The sequence below is a fragment of the Desmodus rotundus genome, chromosome 3 (assembly GCF_022682495.2).
Source record: "Desmodus rotundus isolate HL8 chromosome 3, HLdesRot8A.1, whole genome shotgun sequence".
NCBI classification, from domain to species: domain Eukaryota; kingdom Metazoa; phylum Chordata; class Mammalia; order Chiroptera; family Phyllostomidae; genus Desmodus; species Desmodus rotundus.
In genome coordinates this window covers 49,571,449-49,597,512 of record NC_071389.1, presented here as the reverse complement: position 1 = coordinate 49,597,512, position 26,064 = coordinate 49,571,449, and the positions used below count along the sequence as shown (strand labels likewise).

At 36.2% G+C, this 26,064-nt stretch overlaps 1 protein-coding gene across 12 annotated transcripts in view; it reads right to left on the bottom strand.

Annotated features, from left to right (window-relative positions):
* The window catches only part of SRSF11 (serine and arginine rich splicing factor 11), a 46,478-nt gene continuing 20,414 nt past the window's right edge, over positions 1–26,064 (bottom strand). For 2 of the 12 annotated variants that reach the window (XM_024565615.3, XM_024565604.3), the window contains exons 4-13: positions 22,173–22,282; positions 19,392–19,484; positions 18,720–18,769; positions 17,395–17,522; positions 14,108–14,189; positions 9,942–10,073; positions 8,095–8,184; positions 2,148–2,264; positions 1,462–1,621; positions 1–1,357 (exon numbers count right to left, since the gene is read on the bottom strand). In XM_024565615.3, the coding sequence (XP_024421383.1) occupies positions 1,160–1,357; positions 1,462–1,621; positions 2,148–2,264; positions 8,095–8,184; positions 9,942–10,073; positions 14,108–14,189; positions 17,395–17,522; positions 18,720–18,769; positions 19,392–19,484; positions 22,173–22,282 (1,160 nt within the window). In that variant the 3' untranslated portion in view covers positions 1–1,159. Of the gene's footprint in view, positions 1,358–1,461; positions 1,622–2,147; positions 2,265–8,094; positions 8,185–9,941; positions 10,074–14,107; positions 14,190–17,394; positions 17,523–18,719; positions 18,770–19,391; positions 19,485–22,172; positions 22,283–22,576; positions 26,063–26,064 lie in introns of those variants that run through there. The other 10 variants (XM_024565609.3, XM_024565608.3, XM_024565606.3 and 7 more) reach the window with 7 other exon arrangements.

The window sequence follows — 26,064 nt, the reverse complement described above, 5'->3', positions numbered from 1 at the left end:
TAAGTTTAAGGGTTTTATTATCAAAGTCTTGTAAAACAATTTCAGAAACTGTACATCAACATGGCACAGACTGTAGCCTACTCTTGTTTTTACTGCACAAAAGTGAAGCTTGAAACTCCTGTAACTAAGAAAACAGTCGCCATACTACTTTGCATTTAACATGGAATCACTGTGGGCATAAGATTACTACTGCAGTAACACTAACACAAATTTATTGGTTTTATACAACTTGAGCTCAAAAAGTACATTATCAAGTACATTTTAAAAGCATATGAAGGTCAATTTAAAATGCACTACCCCTTTTCTCTCCAACACTTTAAAACAAATTAATAAAAGTGGAAAATTGAAAATCAGGACAAGAGATAATTTTCCTTTACAGATGGACTCTGGATAGCTTTCACTGATGTAGGTGTAGAATAAATTATTTCAGGAAAAAAAAAATTCCCAAACACCTTATGAAAAAGTATACAACTCTACTTCAAAATATGCTATTTACTCACTGCCAAAGACAGTTTCTTTTGAAATCTTGTTTCTGTAATTAAAGCCTAAGCAGCCATCAAAAAAGGTTAGTGCATATGTAACCTTTCAAAGTTAAACAAAAGCCACAAAAATTCAGCCACAAGGCTTAAAGGATTATCTATTCAAATGCTTATTTCCAGATGTAACTATAGGATGTTAATTTGTCATGTCAACAAACAAGACCATAAGTAGATCCATCATGTTGGAGGATTTTAATGACATTTAGGATATTCCTGCCACAATTAACATGCAATCAGTGCATTCCCTACATGGCTCTATTACGGCAATGAATCAAATTCTAGAAATACTATAAGTGAACTTACTCAGAGGAGATCATACAACTAAAACAATCCATGCCTGCTGTAGATGCATGCAGCTTTTCACCTGTTATGAAGCGGCACCAGAATAGTAAAACTGCTTGGTTACTCAATCAGATATCACCATGTCAAGAATTGGTTACCCATGTATCATTTTCTAAAAGCTTTTGGATGTAAATAGTATCAACATCAGGAGCTTTATAACCATTTATAGCTCAGAGCTGTATACACCTAAGGTCTGAGATGAACAAATACAGCATTAATAAATCACAAAGGAATGACACTGATGCATGTGTACAGCTGGACTCCCAAGGAGGCAACATTCAGTCACTCATATCCATGTCTTCTTCATGATGATCGTCCCCATTCACTTTGGATTCTCTCAGTGTGTCACCAGTCCCCCTTTCCACAGCACATTCTTTTGTTTTAGGGGAACCTGGTTCTGCTGGTTTCTTCTCCTCTTTCTTGTCTTTCTCACTGTCATACCCCTGTTCCTCTTCATCATAATCCCGTGTAACCTGCTTTGCCAAGGAGAATAATAAAAGTAAATGTCTTCACAGAAAAACCACTTCTTAAAGTACTGGTACCGCCCAAAACATAAAAATAAATTAGTTTGTAGACATACTTTTACATCTTTATCACTCTCGGATTTTCTTTCCCGATCCTTTTCCTTTTCTTTACTTTTCTTCTTCTTGCTTGTTGATCGTTCTCTTTCATCTCTGCCTCTTTCTTTGTCTTTATCTTTCTTCTTCTCCTTTTTATGCCTAGGATAACAGTAAAATGTTCTCAAAAAAAAAAAAGATGCTTTAAAGGATACACTTGAAGTTTTTTCATCTGTAAGCATAGCATTAAGTTAAACTTGTTTAGATGCTGAGCTTCACCAAGTTCACATGGTATAAAGAAGACAGCAAAGCCCTGGCTGGGGAGCTCGGTTGCATAGAGCACTGTCCCAATATGCCAAGGTTGTGGATTTGATCCCGGGTCAGGGCACATACAAGAATTAACCAATAAATGCATAATTAAGTGGAACAACAACAGAAATCAATGTTTCTCTCTCCTTGTTCCTTTCCTTAATTAAAATCAATCAATTAAAAAATAAGAGGAGGGCAAAGACACATTTTCAAAACACTGGATACAAGCCATGAACAGCAAGATTAATTTGCTAAGAGGTCTAAAATGCCTAATCCTCAGCAGTGTTTATTGTCAGTCAGTCTCAAGTCATGAAAGGAAAATAAAAACACATTCATAAGCACTTTTCTCAAAAGAAAATATCTGAAAAATAGAACAGATCTAAACCATTAACATTCTTACCTCCTCGGGGAGGGTGAGCGAGACAATTTTCTTTTCGGAGACCTAGGCTTCTTAGGAGACCTTGTGCCACTCCGGCTTCTTCGCCGTCGTCTCTCTCTACAACCACAAACGTACAAGCTAGACTTTAAAATGCAGACACATCACAGCAGATGGGTCTATGATGGAGCTCCATTAGAATCTCTGACAACAGGGTTCTGATAATGAAATGCCCGTTTTCAAAAACTGTTTTGAGCCAAAGAATGAAATTAATAATAATAACCCATAATTCCTTATCACACGAAGTTAAGTGCCTTTCCTTTAATGCCCTCAAGACCCCAAATTTCCAGCAGTTCTTCTTAAAGACACTGTATGATCAACATCAAAATTACAACTAAATTACAGAACCATCACTCAAAACCGTCAGATATCAAGTTGAATGGAAGTCTGACAACTATGAAACGAAAGAAACCACATCCACCCAGACTGGTAGGAGGGGTGGGGATGTGGAACAGGCTGGTCCCACAGCCACATGTGGTGGATAAAAGTTTGGGAGGGATGTCTTAGGAGTGAGGAGTCCCAGCTCATACCAGCCTCCATGGCCCAGAGTTCCAGTGCCAGGAAGATAAGTCTCTGTCAGTAACTTCTGGCCGCAAAGACCAGCAGGGATTGAGTTGGTGAAAGAAACTTCTAGAGTCCGAGGCAGTTCCTCTTAAAGAATCCAAATACACCCTTACTCTGTCCAGGAAGCAGAGAGAGTCCCCAATGAGATGGATGCAAAGAGGCCCCCTCCTTACTCATTCCCTCTAAGCCCCAACACCAGGGTAGCAACTGGAAGTGGCACACAGGGAGGAACTGAAGTGTCTGGCATCCAGGCGTTAGCTGAGGGACAGTGTTCTCTCAGACAGAAAGGTGGGCAGAGGCCATGGTCTCTTTTCTGAGCCCTCTTCCCACAGAACCAGCAGGCACGTGCCATATCTGAGACTCCATCAACCTGGCTAACACTGTTTGCCCCTCCCTGGAGATCCCAGGAAACTCCCTCCCACTCAACTTATAGGTCCACCCAAACTGTTACCACTGACTTGTCTTGGCTTGTGCTTCACAACTGCCTAAATCTTTTCATACAATCAACAGCAACAGACAGCCTCAGCGAGCCCCAACCCCTACACCTCTTGCTAAGTGCACCAGGCAGGGCTAGCACAGCCAGCCTAGATTCACAACTTGACTTTGCCTGTGAATCTCCAAGCCCAGTATAAGTAGCAGCCATCTCAATGTGCTTTATAGCTCAGGCAGGGTGGCCCCGGGCAGAACACAGGTCGGGGCTCACCTTGGCCTGCACCACCCAGGAAAGCTCCACAGACAGCAGAGGTTGGTGGTCAGTGCTAACAGCCAGTCCTTAACAGCTGAGTGGCCTGGGTCAATCCCTCCCATTGTCCTGCCAACAGCAATCAAGGCTCAACTACAAGAGGAGGGTGTACTCAGCCATCATGAAGGTCTCACCTCAAGTACCAGCCTAGGTGTTAGGGGAGGCTATGCCACTGGACCCCGCAGGAAACCTACTACATTAGGCCATGCCACCAAGACAGGGAGTCAAAGCACCTCTACCTAATAGATAGAAATAAACACAAGGAGGTTGCCAAAATGAGGAGACAAAGAAACATGGCCCAAATGAAAGATGAGATTAAAAAAAAAAGTTCAAAAAGATACTTTATAAGGATGCTCAAGGAATTTAGTGAGGACAACAATATAAAAGAGGTCCAGTTGGAAACAAAAGACACACTCATTTAAATAAAGAACAATTTACAGGAAAACAACAGTAGAGTGGATGAAGCTAAGAATCAAATCAATGATTTGGAACATAAGGAACCAAAAAACAACCAATCAGAACAAGAAGAAAAAAGAAGCCAAAAAGAAAAACTCCCCCCCAAAACCCCAAATAAAACAAAACCCCACAAAAAAGAAAAACCCCAAACAAAAAGACCCCAGTGTAAGCAGCCTCTGAAATAACTACAAGCATTCCAAAATTCTTATCATAGGGGTGCCAGAAGAAAAAAAAGAGCAAGAAATGGGAAATCTATTTGAAAAAATAATGAAAGGAAACTTCTCTAATTTGGTGAAGGAAATAGACATGCAAGTCCATGAAGCACAGAGAGTCCCAAACAAGATGGAGGCAAAGAGGCCCACTCTGAGACACATCATAATTAAAAGGTTAAAGATGAAGAGAGAATTTAAATGCAGCAAGAGAAAAGCAGTTAATTACCTACAGAGGAGCTCCCATGAGACTGTCAGATGATTTCTTAAAAGAAACTTTGCAGGCTAGAAGGGATTGGCAAGAAATATTCAAAGTTATGACAAGCAGGGACCTATAGCCAAGATTGTTCTACTCAGCAAAATGTTATCATTTAGAATCGAAAGGCAGATTAAAAGCTTCCCAGAGAAGAAGAAACTAAAGGGGCCCATCATCACCAAACCATTATTGTATGAAATGTTAAAGGGATTTACTTAAGAAAAAAATCCAAACTATGAACAATAAAATGGCAATAAATACATATCTATTATCAATAATTGAATCCAAAAAAGAAACTAAGTAAAGAGGAACAGACATGGAATCATAGATAAAAAGAGCATTTTTTGATGGTTGCCAGATGGGAGGGGTGTGTGGGAATGAAGAGGTGAGGGGATGAAGAAGTACAAATAGGTAGTTACAGAATTGCCATGGGGATGTAAAGTACAGTTCAGGAAATGGAGTAGCCAAAGAATTTGTATACATGACCCTTGGACATGAAAATGAATGGTATGGGGATTACCTGAGGGAGTGGGATGCTGGGTGGCAGGGGGCCAAAGGGGAAAAACTGGGACAACTGTAAAAGCATAATGAATAAAATATAATAAAAAACATTACATCATCATGACATGAGAAATGTTAAACTTGAGGAATGACTGATTAACCAAAGTTCTATTTTAAGAGAGAAAACCTGTGTAAGTGATTTAAGAAATCAGTTTTTGATTCACTCATCAGTGTCCAAGAGAGATACAGTATCAAAACTTGTAATACATATATATATATATGGCAGGTGCTAATAAAATCCAAGCAAGCAAACAAACAAACACAAACACCCCTTCTAAATCAGTAGGTAAAATTCAGAGAATCAGAGTTAATGGTGATACAGAAATCAAACTGATTCCATCTACTCCAGCAAACCATGTCCCCTCAACCCTGTTTTGAGCAATCAGTGTTTAGGATATACAGCCATTTCCCTTTCTTTAAAGCGTGTCATTAAAAAAAGGAAATCTGCTTCTATCGCTATTTTCAAATGTTATTAGAACTTGCAAGATGGTCATTATACAACTTAGGTACAAGCAAAATAAAAATAAAACCGCATACTTCCATTCGTCTAGTTTTTATAGGAGGCCCCTCCCTTTAAACCTTTTCAGCACTGTGTGGCACCACCCTCCCCACCCCGCCTCAGGTCCTGGAAACATTACACACAACTTCATTCATCAAATATTTATTAAGTTTGTCAGGACTGTATACCTGATACTTTTTGTAACTGTTTTGTGTAATGAACAGACACCTGAATTTCCTAGATGGAAGAGATGTTTTATATTTGTTTCCCTTGATAGAGAAGCACAACTGCAAACACATAGTAAGGTATTCAATAAAATCTCACAGAACATGCCACAATTTTAGGTGATCCAATAATTATGCAGGGCAAGGTGCTTATGAATAAGTACATTAAATGATGCAATAGGAAGAAAGAAATCATTCAGTTTTTAAGCTAAGAAACATACATGTTGCACAGCAAGCACATCCAATCTTTCATGCCCTTTTGCCACCCATCCTCCAGACTTAGCTTGGAATTTTCTCGAGTACTTATATCAGGTTTCATTTTCTTTTTTACACAGTTAGTCCTCCATATCTGCAGATTTTGCAGTCACAGATGCACAGGGCTAACTATATGCATTATTCTATACCATTTAATATAAGGGTCTTAAGCTTCCTCGGATTTTGATATCCACAGGGGGTACTGGAGCCAATGCCCTGCCCCCACCTACCTGAGGGATGATTGTATTTACCTTTTACGAAAATATTCCTCACTGTGAAAAGAAAGCCCATACCCTTTGGCTATCACACCCCAACCATTGATCTACTTTCTGTCTTTATAAACTTACGTATTCTGTCTTTATAAACTTACGTAAACTTACGTATACGATATTTCGTATAAATGCAATCATATAATTTATGGTTCTTTGTGACTGACTTCTGCCATCTGGCCAGTTTTAAGGTTCATCCATATTTTAACATCCATTAGCACTTTCTTCTTTTTTATTGCTCAATACTGCATTGTATAGATGTAACATTTTGTTTACCCATGTTAATGAACATTTGGGTTGACTTTTTGGTTATCAGGAATAACGCTATCAATGAACAGGGTTTTGTGTGAAATGTTTTCTTTTCTCTTGGATATATCCCTAGAAGTGAAACTGCTGTGTCAAAAAACTGCATTTAACTTTTTACAAAGTGCCAAACTGTTTTCCAAAGTCGTTGCACCATTTTACATTCACACCAGCAACATATAGTCTCAGGTTCTCCACGTCCTCACCCACACAAGTTATCGTCTGCCTTTTTTATTCTAACCATCCTAGTAGGTATGAAGTGTTTTTTTTTAAAAGATTTTATTTATTTTTAGAGAGAGGGGAAGGGAGGGAAAAAGAGAGGGAGAAAAACATCAATGTGTGGCTGTCTCTTGAGTGCTCCTGACTGGGAACAGAATTGGCGAACCTTTGGTTCGCAGGCCAGCACTCAATCCACTGAGACACACCAGCCAGGGCAAGAAGTGGTTTTGACTTACGTTTCCCTGATGACTAATGTACATCTTTTCATGTTTATCAGACACTTGCATAGGTTCTTTGGAACTGTCAATTTTTAAATTGGGTTGTCTTTCTATGATTGAGTTGTAAATAACAACACTTTACATATTCTAGATACAAGTCCCTTTTCAGATATATAATTGCTATTTTCTAGCAATCTGGGTTGTCTTTATTTTCTTGATAGTATTCTTTGAAACGCAAAAGTTTTTAATTCTTATGACCTCCAAAATTTTTACTTTTTGTTGCCATATCTAGATAAATCACTGCCAAATCAAGAGAGTCAAGATTTACTTCAGTGCTTTCTTCTGAGTTTTAGTTTCACGTTTTACATTTAGGTTACTCATCATTTTGAATTAATTTTTGTACATAAAGTAAATCTCTTAGCATTTAATAAACAAGGTAAGAAAACAAACACTGCAGCAAAATATGTAAACAAGGTTGGAAGGCAATGAAATTAAGTATGGCCAGCTCTCACTAATTTCATATAAATTCCAATGTTAAATGTGAAAAATGTATTCCTGTGGAGTAAAGTGTGCAACACTAAATTTTCACACTATGGCAGGTTAAAGACAGAATACAAGTTTAAGAATGATACAAATTATAACTGTTTTCCACTGTTTTATCCATGAACCACTACATGGGGGGGGGGGAGTTCTTGAGTATTAACATGTTGACATTTTAAACATGACTCACTATAATAAATTTAACGTAATAATTCAAATCAGGTGTGAAATGCATACAGCAAACATAAAAACTGACCTCTGTTGAATTCCATGTTATTTCAAATATACGCTACATCATAAATATTAAGTAACAAGATGAACTTTTTAGGTTATTCTTCACAAACTGCCTCTAAAAATTGTTAATAATAAAGTATGTACAGGGATGGGCAAAAGTAAGTTTACACTTGTTCATATGGAAAATGATATAACAATTAGTAAATAATAATACAAGAATAAACTGTGTTTTGCTCACTCACAGCTGTAAACCAACTTTTGCCCACTCCTGTAGATACTACAAAACATTTAATGTTCACAGTGTATTGATATCCTTGCAAACAAAGTTTTAAAAAAAATGCCAAGAATTCATAATGTCTTACCTGCTTGCACTCCTGGACCGTCTGGCTGTGCTGTAACTTTTTGGTGGTGTTTTGGAACGTTTCTTTTCTTTGTCTTCTTTCTTTTTGTCTCTAATCAATGAACAAAATTTATGAATGCATTAGAAATTTCAGCTAATATAAATTTCTACAGTGCTACAAATAAAAACAAAGATACCGTTGAGACCTAATTCCATTCTTAAAGTATGAATGTTATTCTAGTAAATACTATATAGAAATCTAATTCAAGGGGCATTATTTGAGGTAAAAATCTTTTTTGAAAAGTCCTATTTTCCTGGTATTCTACATAAAACTTTTCTCCAATAGAGCAAAAGTAGACTGATGAGAAAATGATAAAGGGTACTGAAGAGTTTTTTGGTTGTCTGGCATAAACACCCACAGTTTTAATAATTATCTCTAGGCTCTTCAATAGTCCTTTCTCTCAACTAATTTCTGTTTCCTAAACTACCATGGCTCTATGCCCTCTGGATCAGGTGCAAATTCCTAAATGAGAACAATAAATCTTTCTGTTTATTTGCCTCCATTTTCTTTTAACCTCATTTCCTGGTCTTCTTACACCAAAACACTTGTTATTTCAATAATTCAAGCTAAGTCTAACAACATTCTCTACCTGAAACCACGCCCCACTCACTGGGTCCAATCAAATCTAACCCAAGTTCATACTCATGAGTCACACTTCTCAACTGAGCCTCTTTCAACATCACTAACAATTGCTTCCTATGTACATTCATCTTTTTTACTAGTATAAGGGTTGTTGAGGAAAGTAATGACTAATTCCTCTTTATATGACAGATGCTTTACTAAGGAAGTTTGTTTGACTGACTGAATTAAGAGATGACCCACTCTGTCAAAAATGACTAAAAATCCTGCTACACAATGAACACGCAGCAAGCTATCCCAGAATTTATGGTTCTAGTTGAATAATGTGAACCAAGAATAAATATTATTGGCCCCTGCTGTTCTTTACTACATAATTAAATACATAAATGGGTGACGTAGTTTAAAGAACTGCTTCTACAAATATAAGGCAAAAATTTTAGGAAGAGGTACAGGACTGTTGTGAAACTATATGCAGCAACTATATGCAAGAAAAAAGCAACTAGGCACTTTTCCAGTGACAGAGTTCCCTTGCCACTTTAAAGCGGTTCAAAGGAAAAGACTCGTTTGGTTTTTGTTACTCAAGGCTAGGCATACAAATTTAAAAGGTTTTTGCCTAAATGAAAAAGATTGATTTTTGAATGCATGTTAAAAATTGAAATAATATGTTAGGGTGGAGGTATTTGTTTTTTAATAAATCCTCACTTTAACTCTCTACTGGTCCCAAATCATGGGATAAAAGACTAAGTATGATTCAGTCTCTGGCATATAACAAATCTTAATAAATATTTTTAAGTGCTTATGATGACATGTATAAAGATGAATTACAGCATGGTTGTGATACTCTTTGGCATCCCATGAGGAATGGCTGGTAGCACTAAACCAATCCTTAGTGGTGGTGGAGTGGAAAGAGGAAATAAAGGAAAGCAGTAGGAATTCTTAGTTGTCCTACTACAAAGAAATCTTAACTAGGTCTTCAGCTATTAAGTAGCAACCTTAATTACAAAGGAAACAAGAATATAAATGTGACTTACTATAATAATATAAATTTAATGTAATAATTCAAATAGGGATGTGAAATGCATCCTGTTAGCCTCATCAAACTTTATAAAGTTTCTTCCCCAGTCTAGCCCTATCTCCCATTACCACCTCTTGTCATTAAGTAGCACAATATTTGGGGTCTTGGGGACTCTAAAATTTGTCTTCTCACCCAGTATTAACAGTCTGTGTACCTGGCTTTTGATGTGCTCCTTGACCTTCTACCTCTCTCTCTGGAATGAGATCTTCTCCGTCTTGGACTTTTGGATCGTCGCCTACTTCTTGACTTAGAATGTGATCTCCTTCTTGATCTGCTTCTTGATCGCCTAATAAAAGAAAGCCAATATATATACATACATGTAAAAAGACTAGTTATGCTTGTGACTATTTCATAGAGCATCAGATAAGACTCATCAGATATATGGGCTAACCATCAAGAAGTGAGGATAATTTCCTTCCAGTTGTTGCCATTCTTTAGTCCATACAATAAGCATTTTTACTACTATTTTTTGTTCAACCTGTCAAACTAATCCTATGCCCAATGAAACTACAACACTGAACTTAAAAAAAAACCTTCCACATTATGTAGCATTTCAGAATGTTTTTATTTGATTCCTCACTATTGCAGGTTAAATCTATCAATTACCAAATATTTATTATACATATGTCTACTACATGCTTTTCAACTACTAACTCATTTTATACTCGTAAGCCTGTAAGGGAGGTACCATTATTTCCATCTTATAAATGGAAACCACTTAGTGTTTGTTGCCTTCTACAATTTTTAACTGTTTTCTCTGAAATACATCCTACTTCTTTAATTTACAGCTTAAGAGCAATGTAGGCTTTATACAGATTATGTAATTTAGTACAAACTGCCTCTTACTCGAACTTCTCCTGTCTCTGTATGATCATTTCTTTCCTGTTATGTAACAGAAATGTTTCTCTCTGTACCTTCTTTCCTCCACTCTTACCCCCAACTCCATACTTTTCTTTCTCTTCCAAATACTTTTTATCTCTTCCAGAAGCACAATTAACCCTTTGAGGTTGTCACTAATCCTCCTTTGTATATTTTATTCTCTTCTATTTTAAGACTAAAAATAAACTGCAATCCTTTGCTTAAACTTTAACTTCTACTGACCATCCAACCTCTTTCTATGAGAAATTCCAAATATAGTCTAAACTTTTTGCCTTTACTTTTTCAAGGTGTAAGGGGACAGATATTTTGTAAGTAGAAAAGATCTAATTAATAAGCCAAGCCAGCTACCAACTGAGCACATTCTTAATTTAACCTCTTTGAGCCTATTACTACTTCAGCACAGAAAAATAATAGCACTTACATCACAAAATAGTTGTAATTTAAGTGGAATTTTAAAGTCTATTATCACTCTGGCCTTAATATAGACAGGTTCTCCAAGTGTTAAAACTAAACTATGAGAGGAGCCCTAGCTGGGTGGCTCAGTTTTTGGAACACTGTCCTATAATCAAAAGGTTGCGGGTTTGATCCCTAGTCGGGGTGGATACAACAAGCAACTGATCGATGTCTGTCTCCCTCTCTCTCCAAAACCAATATATATATCCTCAGGTGAGGATTAAAAAAACAAAACAAAAAGAAGAAAAAGCACTAGCAAAAACCCAAAAACTAAGCTATGAGAGCAATGACCTAGAAGATTAGAATTCTAAGTAGTATCCAACACTTCACAAAAGTTAGTATTTTGAAAAAAGAAAAAGGAGTTCCTCAGGTGGATATGAGAAAGTATTATGTAAAGATATGAAAAAGCATTAGGCAGAAAGGAACATCATGAGCAAAAACTTGAGAGCATAAAGAAGAGGTTATGTTCAGGCAAGCAGTACTGTGGGGTTAACTGGTTAACTGTTTCTGGGTAGTAAATGACAGGTGTGAAAAGAAAAGCTAGACTGAATAGTAAAAAAACCCTGAATGCCATTCCAAGGTTTTATTTAACACCTTATGAGACCAATAGGGAACTTCTCAAGGTTTAAGAGTTGTGACATGATCCTGTCTTGGGTTTATGAAAGACATCTTTAAGATAAGCTGAAGGTAGGTAGGTAACACAAAATAAAATAGATATGCCAGATAGGCCAACCACTGTTAATATTTTGCTATGGAATGAATGTCCCTCCAAAAATTCATATACAACACCTAATCCCAAAGTGCTATTTTAAGGTAGGATCTTTGGGAGGTGACTAGGTAAAGAGGGTGCAGCCTTCATGAGTAGAAGTAATGTCCTTTTGAAAGAGATCTTAGACATCCCTTGCTCATTATCCCTTGAGGACACAGCAAAAAGATGGCCCACTACAAATTAGGTCCTCACCAGACACCAAATTTGCCGATACCTTGATCTTGGACTTCTCAGCCTCCAGAACTGTGATAATCTCTGTTGTTTATAAGCCACCCAGTCTACAGAATTTCTACTATAGCAGCTGCCTAGATGAAGACAATGGCCAAGAACAGACTTGATAATATCATGGGGTCCATGAAGTCAAAATTACTTTCAAAATAACAGATATATTTGCCTTTTTTCACTGTGTTGACATTTGCACTAATGGTACAATAGCAATGGTGGTGTAAAAGTCCTGGCAACTCCTTATCACAAACTAAGTTAGTGGCAACTGAACTGCCTTAGTAGACACTGTATTCTTCACTGCGATTTGAAGTGAGCACTTGAGGTAAAAGAAAAAACAAAAACATCATTTCCACAAGAGATGTCTTTGATGAAGCATTAACAAGTATAAATTTTATTAAATCTAGTCACGAGTCCTATTAAAGCAGTTTTATTTACTGTTGAGTAGTTCATATTAAATCTAGTCCCTTGAGCAATATCCTATACAATTAAAAGGGGAAGTACGGATAGATCATTTCTGATACTCACTAACTTCAATGGTTATATCAAAGGAGGCACTTTTAGACCAAATTTTGAGCTTAAGCTGTCTTGTCCATGAAACATCACCTTTACTTGAAAGCACTGTTAAACTATGGTTGTTCAGTCTTGGGTATTTGGCAGCCATTTTCTTGAAAAATGAATGAATACTATCATTTCAAGGGAAAAATTCAATTTGTTGCCAATGATAAAAATCTTGAGTTTTCACAGAGAAAATTTTGGAAAACTTGAACCCACTATTGTGAACTGACCCCATTTTCTGATGAGATTGGTGGTGGTAGCACTAAATGTCATTTTTGTTGTTATAGCAAAAGTGTGTCAACATTCGAAAACTTGCATAAAGCAATGAGTTGATTATCTTGCAAACCACCAATGCACAATTTTGCAAAAGCATGCTTGGAAAAAAGAGCCATTCAGTGTTAAGGAAGATCAATAGATCTTCATGTAACACTGTATGAGAGGTTCCTTTATGGTTTCAAATTCCCCATTGCAACTATCTTTTAAGAAACTATCACTTGTCAAGTTTTGTTGTTAACCAAAGAACACTGGTTGCAATTTACCTGAAAAGACTGTAAAATAACTTGTCTTTTCTAACTATGTTCGTGAGAAGCCAGATTTTCTCTATATAATAACCAAAATATACTGTAGTAACTTGAATGTAAAATCTTCTGTCTAAATGGTAAACATCAAAGAAATTTGCAAAAAACTAAAACAAAGCCACTCTTCTAATTTTCTTTAAAAGTTTAGTTTCAAAGCTGTGTGAATATGAATGAGTTTACTGTCATTATTTTTAAATGATAGTTTTAAATTTTAACATGGTCTACATAAACAGCTATATTTGGGGTTCTCAAACTTTCTATTAAGTATAAAGGTCCTAATACCAGCAAGACTGAGAGCCACTAGTCTAGGGAACCTTACAAATTTATACAGGATGTCATGTGGAAAAGAAAATAAACTTATTTAGTTTTACTCTAGGCAGGATAACAACATTATACTATCAGTATATCCAATAATACAAAACACAATCTCAAAAGAACAGTAACTTGTGTGATGTGCAAATAAATATTCATGTGTTAGAGGGGTAATACGCAGGCCACATGATGACCTTCCAACTTAAATCTTAGGAGAGTCCAGTGAAAAATCCAAACTAGAATTCAAAAGTTTCAAGTGCAGTTCTTCCCACAGCACTAACTTAGGTTAGTGCTTAAGTCCCAGAGCCTTCCTCTTAGGCCTGCATATTCTGGGGTTTAAAGTATCAATCATGTATTTTAGCCCATACCCTTTTTCCACTATATATGTGAGAACACTTACTCAAACACTTTGCTAGCAGCACTTGTTACTAACAAACACTTTAACCAGGAGCTGCTAGATGAACTGAGGCAACAAATTAAGAAGGATGTGACATGTAGAAATGACCTTTGTCTAAGGCACAACTGAATACCAAAAGCAATCAATCTAACCTGTGCCTAGAAGATGAGGGAGTCCTCCTCCTCCTAGAGCGTGATCTCGATCTTGAGTGCCTTCGTTTTTCTTCTTTTTTATCTGGATTTAAAAGAAAAAATCCCAGATTTAAAAATTACCAAATAGATTAATCCCACTCAGGACTTTATCTAAGAATTTATCTTAATTTTCAGTGTTACATATAATCCTTAAACATTACAAGTGATCGTTTTACAATCAAAATGTTGAAATTTACTGAAGTGATACAACTTATCCAGGGTTTTGAAGATCCAAATTAGAGTTCTGATTTTCACCTAGTCAAACTGATGATTTCAGTTTTAGACTTGGGAGGCTGTCAAGTGTTGTCCATAAAATAATCTATGAAAAATGTTATCTTGCCGGCTATAGTTTGCCTCCTTGTACAACCAAAAGGACAACAAATTTAAAAACAATAACAAGATAACCTGAAATGCCAGAAAACTGAACTGTATGGAAGTCTGGCAACCAAGGAGTTAAAGAAGAAACATTCATCCAGACAGGTAGGAGGGGTGGAGATGGGCTGCGGGAGTGGAGAGGAGTGCAGAGGACACGTGGGGCGTGGGGCAAGGCAACGGCTGGAGGACTGGGGCAGGTGAGGTAGCAAATGGCGGAGCAGGAGGTCCCACACCTGCGTGTAGATAAACCAGGAGGAACAAATGGAGTGAGACAGACCGCACAACCCAGGGTTCCAGTATGGGGAAATAAAGCCTCAAAAAACAATGACTGAAAACACCTGTGGGGTTTGAGGCAGCAGCAGGAGAAACTCCCAGCCTCCTAGAATGTATAAAAACCCACCCACCCGGGTATCAGCGCAAGAGCCCAATTTGCTTGTGGGTAGCAGAGGAAGTAACTGAAAGCTGGCTGAGAGCTGAGCAAGCAGCACTGTTCTCTCTCTTGGACCCCTCCCCCACATACACCACCACAATGCAGCTACATGGGTTGCCCCACCCTGGCTCATACCTAAGGCTCTGCCCCTCACTACCTAACAGGTGCACCAAGACAAAAAAATATGGCCCAAATGAAAGAACAGATCAAAGCTCCAGAAAAAATACAACTAAGCAACGAAGAGACAGCCAAGCTAACAGATGCATGGTTCAAAACACTGGTAATCAGGATGCTCACAGAACTGACTGAGCTCAGTCGCAAAATGAAGGAATAAATGAACGCTACCCAAAGTGAAATAAAGGAAAATGTACAGGGAACCAATAGTGAAGGGAAGGAAACCAGGATTCAAATCAACGATTTGGAGCAGAAGGAAGAAACAAACATCTAACCACAAAAAAATGAGGCGAGGCTCAGGAACCTCCAGGACAACTTTAAGTGTTCTAACACCCAAATCATAGGGGTGCCAAAAGGAGAAGACAAGGAACAAGAAATTGAAAACTTATCTGAATAATGAAGGAGAACTTCCCTAATCTGGCAAAGGAAACAGACTTCCAGGAAGTCCAGGAAGCTCAGAGAGTCCCAAAGAAGTTGGATCCAAGGAGGAAAAAAAACCAAGGCACATCATAATTACATTACCCAAGATTAAAGATAAGGAGAGACTCTTAAAAGCAGCAAGAGAAAAGGAGACAGTTGCCTTACAAAGGAGTTCCCTTAAGACTCTCAGCCGATTTCTCATCAGAAACCTTACAAGCAAGAAGGGGCTGGAAAGAAGTATTCGAAGTCATGAAAGGCAAGGACCTACATCTAAGGTGTCTCTGTCCAGCAAAGCTATCATTTTGAATGGAAGGGCAGATAAAAATGCTTCCCAGATAAGGTCAAGTTAAAGGAGTTCATTATCTCCAAGCCCTTGCTATATGAAAAGTGAAAGGGACTTATCTAAGAGAAAGAAGATCAAAAACTATGAACAGTAAAATGACCATTGACATCAGAACCTAAAAAAACAAAAACAAAAGCCAACAACTGTAACAGGAACAGAATCACAGAAATGGAGATCACATGGAGGGTTATCTGTGGCTAAGGGGGTAATGGGGGAAAGGCACAGGGAATAAGCAGCATAAATGGTAGTAGAAAACAGACAGGGGCAGGTTAGGAATAGAATGGGAAATGCGGAAGCCAAAGAACTTATATGTACGACCCATGGACATGAACTAAGGTGGGGGAATGATGGTGGGCGGGAGGGTTACAGGGAGGAGGGGAATAAAGGAGAGAAAAAAATGGGACAACTCTAACAGCATAATCAATAGAATGTATTAAAAAAATAAATCAAATAAAAAAATATGTATAGCTATAAAAAAAATAGAAAAGAAAAAGGTTATCTTTCTCACCCTTTGTTCTTCAGGTTTAGAAACAAGGAATTCCTTTTCCACTGCTAGGTTTACTTTCCCAATATAACTACATTTCACCAAGATTAATATTTTAATTTTTCATATGTTTATGTATTAATAACAGCTCCCCAACCAACTTTTAACTGTAAAATAAATATTTAATGATAAATATACATTTTAAATTCTTGGTTTACCAAAATGTTCCTTCTTTCTTTACAACTTAGCTCTACGCTCCTTCACTAACTAAATAAATAAATTCATGTGTATTTATATCAAAGTGGTTGATAAACACGCTCAATATTTGGGCCTGGCATTCAGGAAGTCATTCATTCACTGTTCTCAGTATACCTCTGTGAAAGAATTGGATTTCAGGAAGCTTGCTTTCTTAATCTCTCTTCTTCCTCACCAAGTTTCAACTGTGTAAGTGTAGGAGGTAAATCTAGAAATTAACTTAGGATTTAACAAGATAAATAAAAACACTGGGTTTACGGACAATCATCAAAGTGAGAATTAGTTCCTCTTTTACTCTCAGACCATTTCATTAATAGAATCCAAGTTATAGTTAATGTTGTTATTAATAATTAACAGAAAGTCCTGGAGAAAAAAATCATAAGAAAAACCACTTTAAGTCATTCCAGTTATAAGTTCTCAATGAAAACAGTTGCAGCATGCTGCTCTAGCTTTGGAGTCAGAGATCCAGCAGTGTATCTAAAAGCTCCTAGTGTTTGACGTGTGACTTTCAGCTAATTAGTATTTTATTAATTAAATGACATAACGCACATAAAGCACTTGTTACTAATTTATCCAATATTCAACTGGCTGCCTTCTGTACAGGCCATGATTGGGGACTGGGTGCTCTGACCGGGAATTGAACCCGCCATCTTTTTGGTGCACAGGACAACACCCCAAACAACTGAGCCACCTGGCCCGGGTGCAATAATCATTTCTGCCCAGTTACATAGTTTAAGATTCTACATGAGTGTATGCACATATTTTACCTGGTTCTATGGCAGCAGAAATTAGGGACTGTGCTTCTCGTACTCTCTTCATGGCTTCCTCTATTTCTTTACTAGAAGTATCTGATTTCAGACTTGGTGAAACAAGACCAGCAGCTACATGATTTAACCTGAAATAGAAGCAAGAATTGAGACCAGGAATATTTTAAAATGCACAACAGCATTTCAAATAAGTATATAAGTGCTTCACATAACATTTTAGTAAGATATTCCTTGCAAAAAGGGGAGCATCCAATTTTTTTGGTGAAACATACCATATAGTACCCTTGTGAACATTTAATGGCTCCTATATTTTAAAGACTCAAGATTTCTGAAATAGGCAAAGGCCAAAGCACACGAGATTCCTGATTGAAGAGGCTAACAATGCACCTTTAAGGGTTTATACTGTAAATTTGATTAAAAAATTAGACACCAAATTTAAGTCAATAGTTATTTGTGGAGAAAGTGGGAAGTATAAATAAAAATGGGTACACAGGGAATTTCAACTTTATTAATGATATTTATTTTATAAACTGGGTGATAGGCACATAATTGGATTTTATCTAGTAATTTTTAAGAAAAAAATCCACTAACTACTACAGTAAAATGATTCTGTCCTCCTTCTTCCTATACTCTCTCACTTATTGACAGTGACTTTCACCAAGGAGAAAAAGCATTCAGTTCAAATTTAAAATACCAAGAAATTACCAATTAAAACAACTATGACTTTGTTATATGTCCACCAAGTAGGAAATATAACAGTTACAGCATGTAGAGAACTTTTCAAAGCACCTGAAGATGCTGGCCATTATTATGACCTTTGTCACTCCTTGGCTCTAGGCTGTTTCCCTCTCTCCCGTCTCCTTATTCCTAAATCATGCCCTAAGACTTAGCTTCTCTGATCTTCAAACTAAGTTCTTGTCCTTATAATGTTTCCATAGCACCTCTGTACTTCCTCTAGTTGGATCCACATGCTTCACTATATTAATGTCTCCCTTCCTGATTAGAGTATAAATGCTATAAAGGTACAAGCTTATAATAGGTATTCAATATATATAATAATATTTTCAATAAGTCAACTAAAGATAATTCTTAGCTATTTTCCCATTATTTCAGTATATTTATAATTATTTTGAAAGACAATAAATAAAACCCTTTATAGATGGACTTACCATCTCAGAAACAAGGATTTTTGCTCCTTATTCCTAGAGAAATGAATTATGTATTGTGCGCTTGACATAACTATCTTTATAGCTATCAAAAAATAACTGTTCTCTAGACACATACTACATCCACATCATCAATGGAAACAAAGAAAAAATCCTTACTTGGGATCAACAGTACTCATAAGCTTCAGCAACTGATCTGCTGCAAGAGACTGAAAAAACAAAAATGTAACAACAGTGAGAATACATAAAGCAATAATGATGGCTATTTTTATTTTTTTAGGATGCTGAAATGTCCTGAGACAACTTGGCAGACCTACAAAAAGTAGCATTTGAGGCAAATCAATGACAATAGAAATACAATGCCAACCAAGTGTCATATTAAGTTTTCTAGTAGCCACATAAACATTACTGGCTATAGTACTGGTACTTTAGCAAGTTAAATATGAAGATTATAAGAATGAACAATCTCAATTTTACAGAACAATTACCTCCTCCTTATTTTTAGACTTTTTGAGGGAAAGTAACACTACTTTAAAGAAACATGAAAAACAAAATTCAAAGTGCTCAGCCAATAACTCAAAAATTTTTACAATGTAAGGATGCCTGAAAAAAGTTTGCCAAATTACAAGAAAAAACAAAATTTCCAAGTGAGTAAATGATAGAAAAACAAACACCTCATAAAATTAAATCTCTTCTTAACAAGAGTATATAAGAAAAAAATTAACACTACCCCACAGCAATCATTTCTATCCTGCTCTTGAAATGCACATTAATAAAATAAATTTTTTAATTGTAAGAATGAGCTCAAAGTTGAAGGGTATTAAATTATACCTGTGAATTCAAGTTTGCTCCAGGAAGCCCAAGTGCAGCAAGGGCAGGATCAAGAGTAGGAGCTCCCAAGGCAGCCAATGGAACAGCGCCAATCTGTGAAATTTCAAATTGTATTTATTTAAAATTTCATTTGTTCTTTGTATTGTGTGTGTGGAGGGGGGTTGTCAACTTATTATTCCTTCTCAAGGGCAAATAATTAGTTTAAGTTTGTAGGCTATGTGACTGCTGTTATAACTACTTGACTATACCACTGTAGGTTGAAAACAGGCACACATAACACAGGGGGTGGAGGAAGGGAGCTCAAAAAACCCCAGAATTTACTTATAAAAAATTGTGAATTTATTCTTATATGTTTAAACTTTGGTCACCTTCAAAGTACTCTCCACTTGATGTAATACAACTACAGAGAGATTTATCCACTGCTCAAAAGTGTTTTTGAACTCATGGATTTTGATGTCTTTCAGTGTTTTTGCCGTTTTTTGTTTCACCTTTTGCACTTTGGCAAAACGTTTCCCTTTGAGGACTTCATCCAGGTAAACAAAAAAGTCATCGTTTGGGGCAAGACAGGTGGAATAGGGAGAGTGGGTGGGACCTGGGCGTCATTTGGTTAAAACCTGCTGAACATTCAGAACAGTAAGGGAGGTACACCTGTAAATCATGAAATGGGTAAAGGCGAAGAGTCTCAAAAAAAAAAAAATCACCAGAGCTGAATACAGCCTCTTACAACAATGCCAACTTGTACACTGATATACATGGGGCCCTGGAACACTAACCTAGTAGTGGGGGAATCCCGTACTACATACAAGGAGCCCGCCCTCCAGAAGATAATTCCATTTTCATTGGGTCCCCTGTCACACATAAACAAAGGGAATAGTTGTATTCTAATAAACAAAAATGGGGGTCTGGCCCAAAAGCTGTAGTTTGCCTACCTCTGGCCTCATTTCCCACCTGTAATTATAGCACATTTATCCCTACAATCAGAATTTAGATGAAAATTATAAAAATTTTCAATATATTCTTATGTCAATTTTAATTGGGGAACTGAAGTGACACTGTGAAAGGGGTTTCTCTTCCTAGTTCCTATGTCCCCTTTCTGACTGTTACTATAAGCCACGTGGGATACCCAGTAGCCTTCACCTCTGCATAAGTTTCAGAGCCATCTTCTTGTGTAGCTTCCTAACAAGTTCTGTGGTACCCTGGAAAACTTCTCTAGTATCCACCAGTTTCAAAGGAGGTCTGAATCTTATTGGGGGGTGGGGTGGGAGGGTGGAAACCCCCTCACCTAAATGGGTTTTTTCCCTTGTGTTCTTTCTTCTTCAGCCCTAGAATGGTTGCTTCCTATATCTGTGAATAATGTATTCCTAACTAGGAACCAACACCTAGTTAGGTTTCTGTTACTAGTTACTAATTTCTTATACTAAACTTTCCCTGCTCAAATTACTATGTGGTTCTGTCTCCTGTCTGATATAATTCCGATTAATCAGTAATTTAAGACAAAGCCCTGGCTAGTGTGGCTCAGCGGATTGAGCTCTGGCCTGTGAACTGAAAGGTTGCTAATTCAATTCCCAGTCAGGGCACATGTCTGGGTCGTGGGCCAGGTCCCCAGTTGGGGGAGTGGGAGAGGCAGCCAATCTGTTTTTCTTGCACATTGATGTTTCTCTCCCTCTCTAAAAATAAATAAAATCTTTAAAAAAATAGTAATAATTTAAGATACAAACCATAGCCCTGAGGGCGGTTTGACCTTCTCTGTAAGCACTATAGTAAAAGTTCTCCTAGTTTCAATTTTTAATAAATATTAAGGTCCCAAACTTCTGCAGTTAACTATTTGTTGAGTATAAACTACTATATTAACACTATTATAGGGAAGAAAAGGCATACAAACTGTAATTGAATAACAATAAAAATTAAAAAAAATAAAAAAACTAAAAAAATTCTATTATATAAGGTATGTCAGTTATTACACAATTTTACACATCAAAGATATCTACAAAATTCCCAGATCTGCATTTTATAAGTGACAACCAAAGTCATACTCAAAAAGCTGGGAATCATGATCTCAGTCTTTCTGTGGTACCATGCAGTTCATTTAACAGTTCACTAAACTACTCAGGCAAAATGATTTAATGAAAAGAATGTTATTATAAAGTTCTAGTTGAGGCTCCTTCATTTGCTTTATCTGTCACAACACTGACCAGCTACAATCTTTCTGAATGGCTGTAATACATGGTATTTAAAGAAACTTTTGGCTCTGAAATAAACTTTTTATAGCATTATCAGGGCTAGAAACATTACCCAGTAAAATTTTCTCCAACTTGAGTATTTTACCTTCCCCATTATCAAACCCACCCATGAATTCATTTTTATTTCATGCCACCTACTTAATTAAAAACCCAAGGTAAGAGCAAAAGATCAAAATGCACTGGCAAAGAAAAAAAAAAACTGAATTTCACCTTTATTTTATTTCCCGGTCCAAGCCTTTTAAACAGCATGTTCAACAGAAGTCTTATGCTCCATGAGATTTTTTCATATTACTGGGTTACTTTGAGAGTTGGTGGCAAAACCAATACAACAGATATTTGTGATTTTCAGAATGTTCTTAAAATGAAAATTTCTAAGAGATTCTATTTAGTATTTATTATTGCAACATAGCCTTTTACAATATTTTACACGTGACACATCATTCTGTGAACTGCAACAATGCTTTAAAAACTCATATATGTTCAGCTTTATCCACAATTCGGTGCTCCTTTCTATCCTTTAAGCTATCAATAGAACTAGTACCTGGGTAAGTGGGTTAGGAGTAGGCAGGAGTCCACCACCAGGCAGAAGACCTGCCACTGCATTAGCTGGTGCCAACAGAGACAAAGCCTTAGTCTCATCAGGAATAACTCCTGCAGGAAAACATCCTTGCATTAGAACACACCCTTTTGCAAGACAGAAAACACACAAAAACACCCAGAAAATGTCTCCCTGATACACCACCTGAGTTTGTTGAAAGTACTTATGTTCGCTAAAACATAAAGCTTGATTTCTAGATTATTTATCATTAATTTTATGTCAGAAAGAAACTTCAATGTGTGAAAATTTGTTTCCTTTTTTCTCTACAAATGGTTAAGTTTCTAGAGTAAAAAAAAAATAGCACAATACACACTACTTTTTTGTTAACACTGCCAAGATTTCATCACCTGTACTCGATTTTTAAGTCATGAACCAAACGTAAGCAAGCACAGTCGGTTCTCCAGGGGTGTGCTCTCAACTTTCAAAAGCTGTTTTATGAACAACGACTCGTGTCGGCTGCTTCACTATAAAGCACACAGAAAAATCAAGATACACAAGACAAAAAAAGTTTGATTTAGGGGTTAATAATATGGTACAGTTACTAAGATTTTCTTTTACACCTACCATACAAATTTTGTAAAAATTAAGAGAAGAAAGTATGTAAAGGAAATATTCTGTTGGAATCAAGTGTAGGGCTTTTGCTGACTCATGAAAATGAATGTTTCTGAAGGTCTCTGAATACACACTGGATGTGTGTGTGATAGTGAGAGAGATAGAGAGAGAGAGAGAGAGAATAGGTAAAACAACATGGCACATTCCTTACCTGTATAGTAAAATGCTTTATGTTCCAACATGTGCCATGCTAAAATAACCATACCAAAAAATGCTGCTATACAGTGTGAGTTCAAAAGCTAACTTAGCCGAACTCCTAAAGCCAACAACAACATGTATGTCTGTTTTTAAAGCCTAATCTGTGTATTCAGATAAAAATCTAAGGGTCCTAAGACAAATATTTATGTAGACAATTTAAATTCTATCCAACAGCAAAAGCCCTATACAGATGGATTAATCTGTTAATGTGCCCAAGCCCCCAAAATGAGAGTTCAATAATACAATTAAACTACATATTTGCAAATACCAGTAGTATTTCTGTAATACATATTAAGAAACTGCATCTCATCATAAAACATACAATATGTACAGGGCACTTAAGAGAAACTGGATAAGCTGCAGAAGAAAACTGTTGGGTGGTATTTTCAGCAGGGCCTGGTATATAGTTCAGGCTGAACCAGGGAAAAGAACTGTAAAACACAACAACAAAAAAGAAAAACCACTGTTAAATAAAGGTAATGGTTCCTTCCACCTATACTGAGAAGTGCCGATAATATAAACAAATGTATACTACACAGCACTGTTATCTTGCTTGTGTCAGAGCTGTCATCAATTTAGATACCAAGAGTTATGGAGGGAGGGGGAGGGAGAAGATCATTTAGATATAGGGCATTAATGCATCAATATTAACAAACCTACAAAGATTATGGGATAATCTTGCATGCAAAATTATGTCTCAAGAGGATAATATTAAATATCAACATCTTACTCAAATTAGTGCATATGCAACATTTCTGGCAAACTAAAATCCTCTTGAATTTATCGTGAGACACCTGATAGAAGATCTGCATCCATTACAAAAAAAAGTCATGCATCTGATCCTCTGATTAAAAAAAGACTATTTAAAAATAAAACTACAATTTAAAAATAGCAATGAGGCCCCTCACCAGTTAATTTTCATGCGTCAAGAGTATTTTTTTTACTGCTGCTTTGATAGAACCATGAAATACTGCATGAATGTGTAGAAATGAAAGAAAAAGAAACAGACAAAAGAAACAAACATTAACCAAGGAACCTAAATAACCCCCAAATCCATTACTATTAAAGAGTTCCTTCCAAATCCAGCTATCTCAGTTTTACCAATTAAGACTATTTATTCCTTACCGTAGACTTTGTGTCTATTGTTCTAAAACATGACGGAGAACCAACACCAAAGTGTAAGAGCTAAAACTAGGGTGAATGGTGACAAAGGGATTAAGTACATCAGTTATTTAGTGGAGATAACATTAATACAGCATACCATACCATTAATTAAATACACCAAAAATAAATTCCAGAACTAAATATTTTGGTAATTCTACATACACTTCTAAATATTTCACTTTCAAAACAGATCCAGAAAAATTACCACAGTCTAAAAATATTTATGAATGCCAATTATATGATATACTGTATTATGTTCAGGGCTTGGGTACTATGATATACTTTGCCAATAAGAATTCTTTACATTTAAAGGCTAATGTTTAGCATATTACTCACATTATTTGACCCTTGTTCCAAAAACTATCTGTATTTTACTTATCCTAAATTTGAATTCTGCAAATTTTCTCATGGTGATAAGTCTTATCCTACAAGAGGCACACTGATATAAAAGGCATTGCTTAATCAAAACACACTAATTAAATGTTTATCAGCATATATATATATATATTTTTTAAAAACCTTAAAATTGGGTTCACACACTTTAATATCAGACACAGATGTATTATTATACAGCATGCCTTCAACCAACCTATAATGCAACTTAATTTCTTTAGACAACCACAAAGGCAATTTTTCTAAGTTTTAAGGATTAGACATTTCACAACTTGTACAAGGTATGGTGTAAATGTTCACACTGATACTCAAAGATCTGAGATAGCATCTAAAATTAACAAGATTCTGCTTCCACTGACCAATACATTAAGGAAAGGGAAAGCATTAAAAACCTCGTCGGCATTAACTTAATGCTGTAAATTAACTTAAAGTCCAGTAATTATTAACTTAATTAAAATCCAGTAATTTTCTATTTCACTTATTTCTCTGTCAAAATTTATAGTTACCAAAAAGAAAATAAAGTAGCAGTACATTGGGAACAAAGAAATTATAAAATATGGCTTAGAAAATTTTACAAAATGGAATTAAATAGTGCTGTCTTGTCACAGTGGCTTTTTTAGATCCAAAAACCCTGCTCATTATTTCTGTCAAATTACTTTAACAGCCTAAAATGTAAAAAGAGAGAAAATGTAGTTAACAAATGGTTACACCAGGAAAACACTTGGGGGACTTGAGTGCTTGCTGGCCTTTAGTTAATGTCTAGAATCCCCTGTAGCTGCAGAGGACCCACAGTTTTTCAGTCATCTGGAAGAGTTTTGCATTTGCCTTCTCCACTACAAAAATCACACACACAAATAACAGAGAGAAGAATTTATTATTTAGAGATATTCTAGAAAATATAGCAAGAATGAACAAGAAAATCTGGCAATAAAAACAAAACACCCAGTGCCCATCTGGCACCTAAACTATAAGAAATCTTGAACTTTCATACAAACCAAAATCATTGCAACCCTTGGTATACTGGAATTCAATGTGGGATATATGTATTTTTTAAAGTTATCAATGAGAAAAGGAACTAAGGAAATAAAACCTAGTCATTTATTCAAAACAGAAATAACATTTTGCATTGATTTGAAGGTTCCTGTGTCCATTCACCTTCAGGACTTCTTAATAAAACTCAACATTTACTAAATAGATGTTTCTTAAGGAATTACAATTAGCGTTATGGCTTTAAAGAACTTAAAAATGTTTTAAAGGAATGGAAAGGTTAAATATCTTAAAAAAACAGATCTGATTTCTAATTTTTAGAATTAAAAAATCTTGCAAGTTAAAATATGGACCACAGTATAACAAGGGTTTCAAAATGTTAATTGCTTATATTTTTAACATGCTGCTAACGCTCACTCTAAAACTATACTGAGGTAGATGGTCATCATAGGATGCCCACATAGGTAGTTAAACAAAGCAC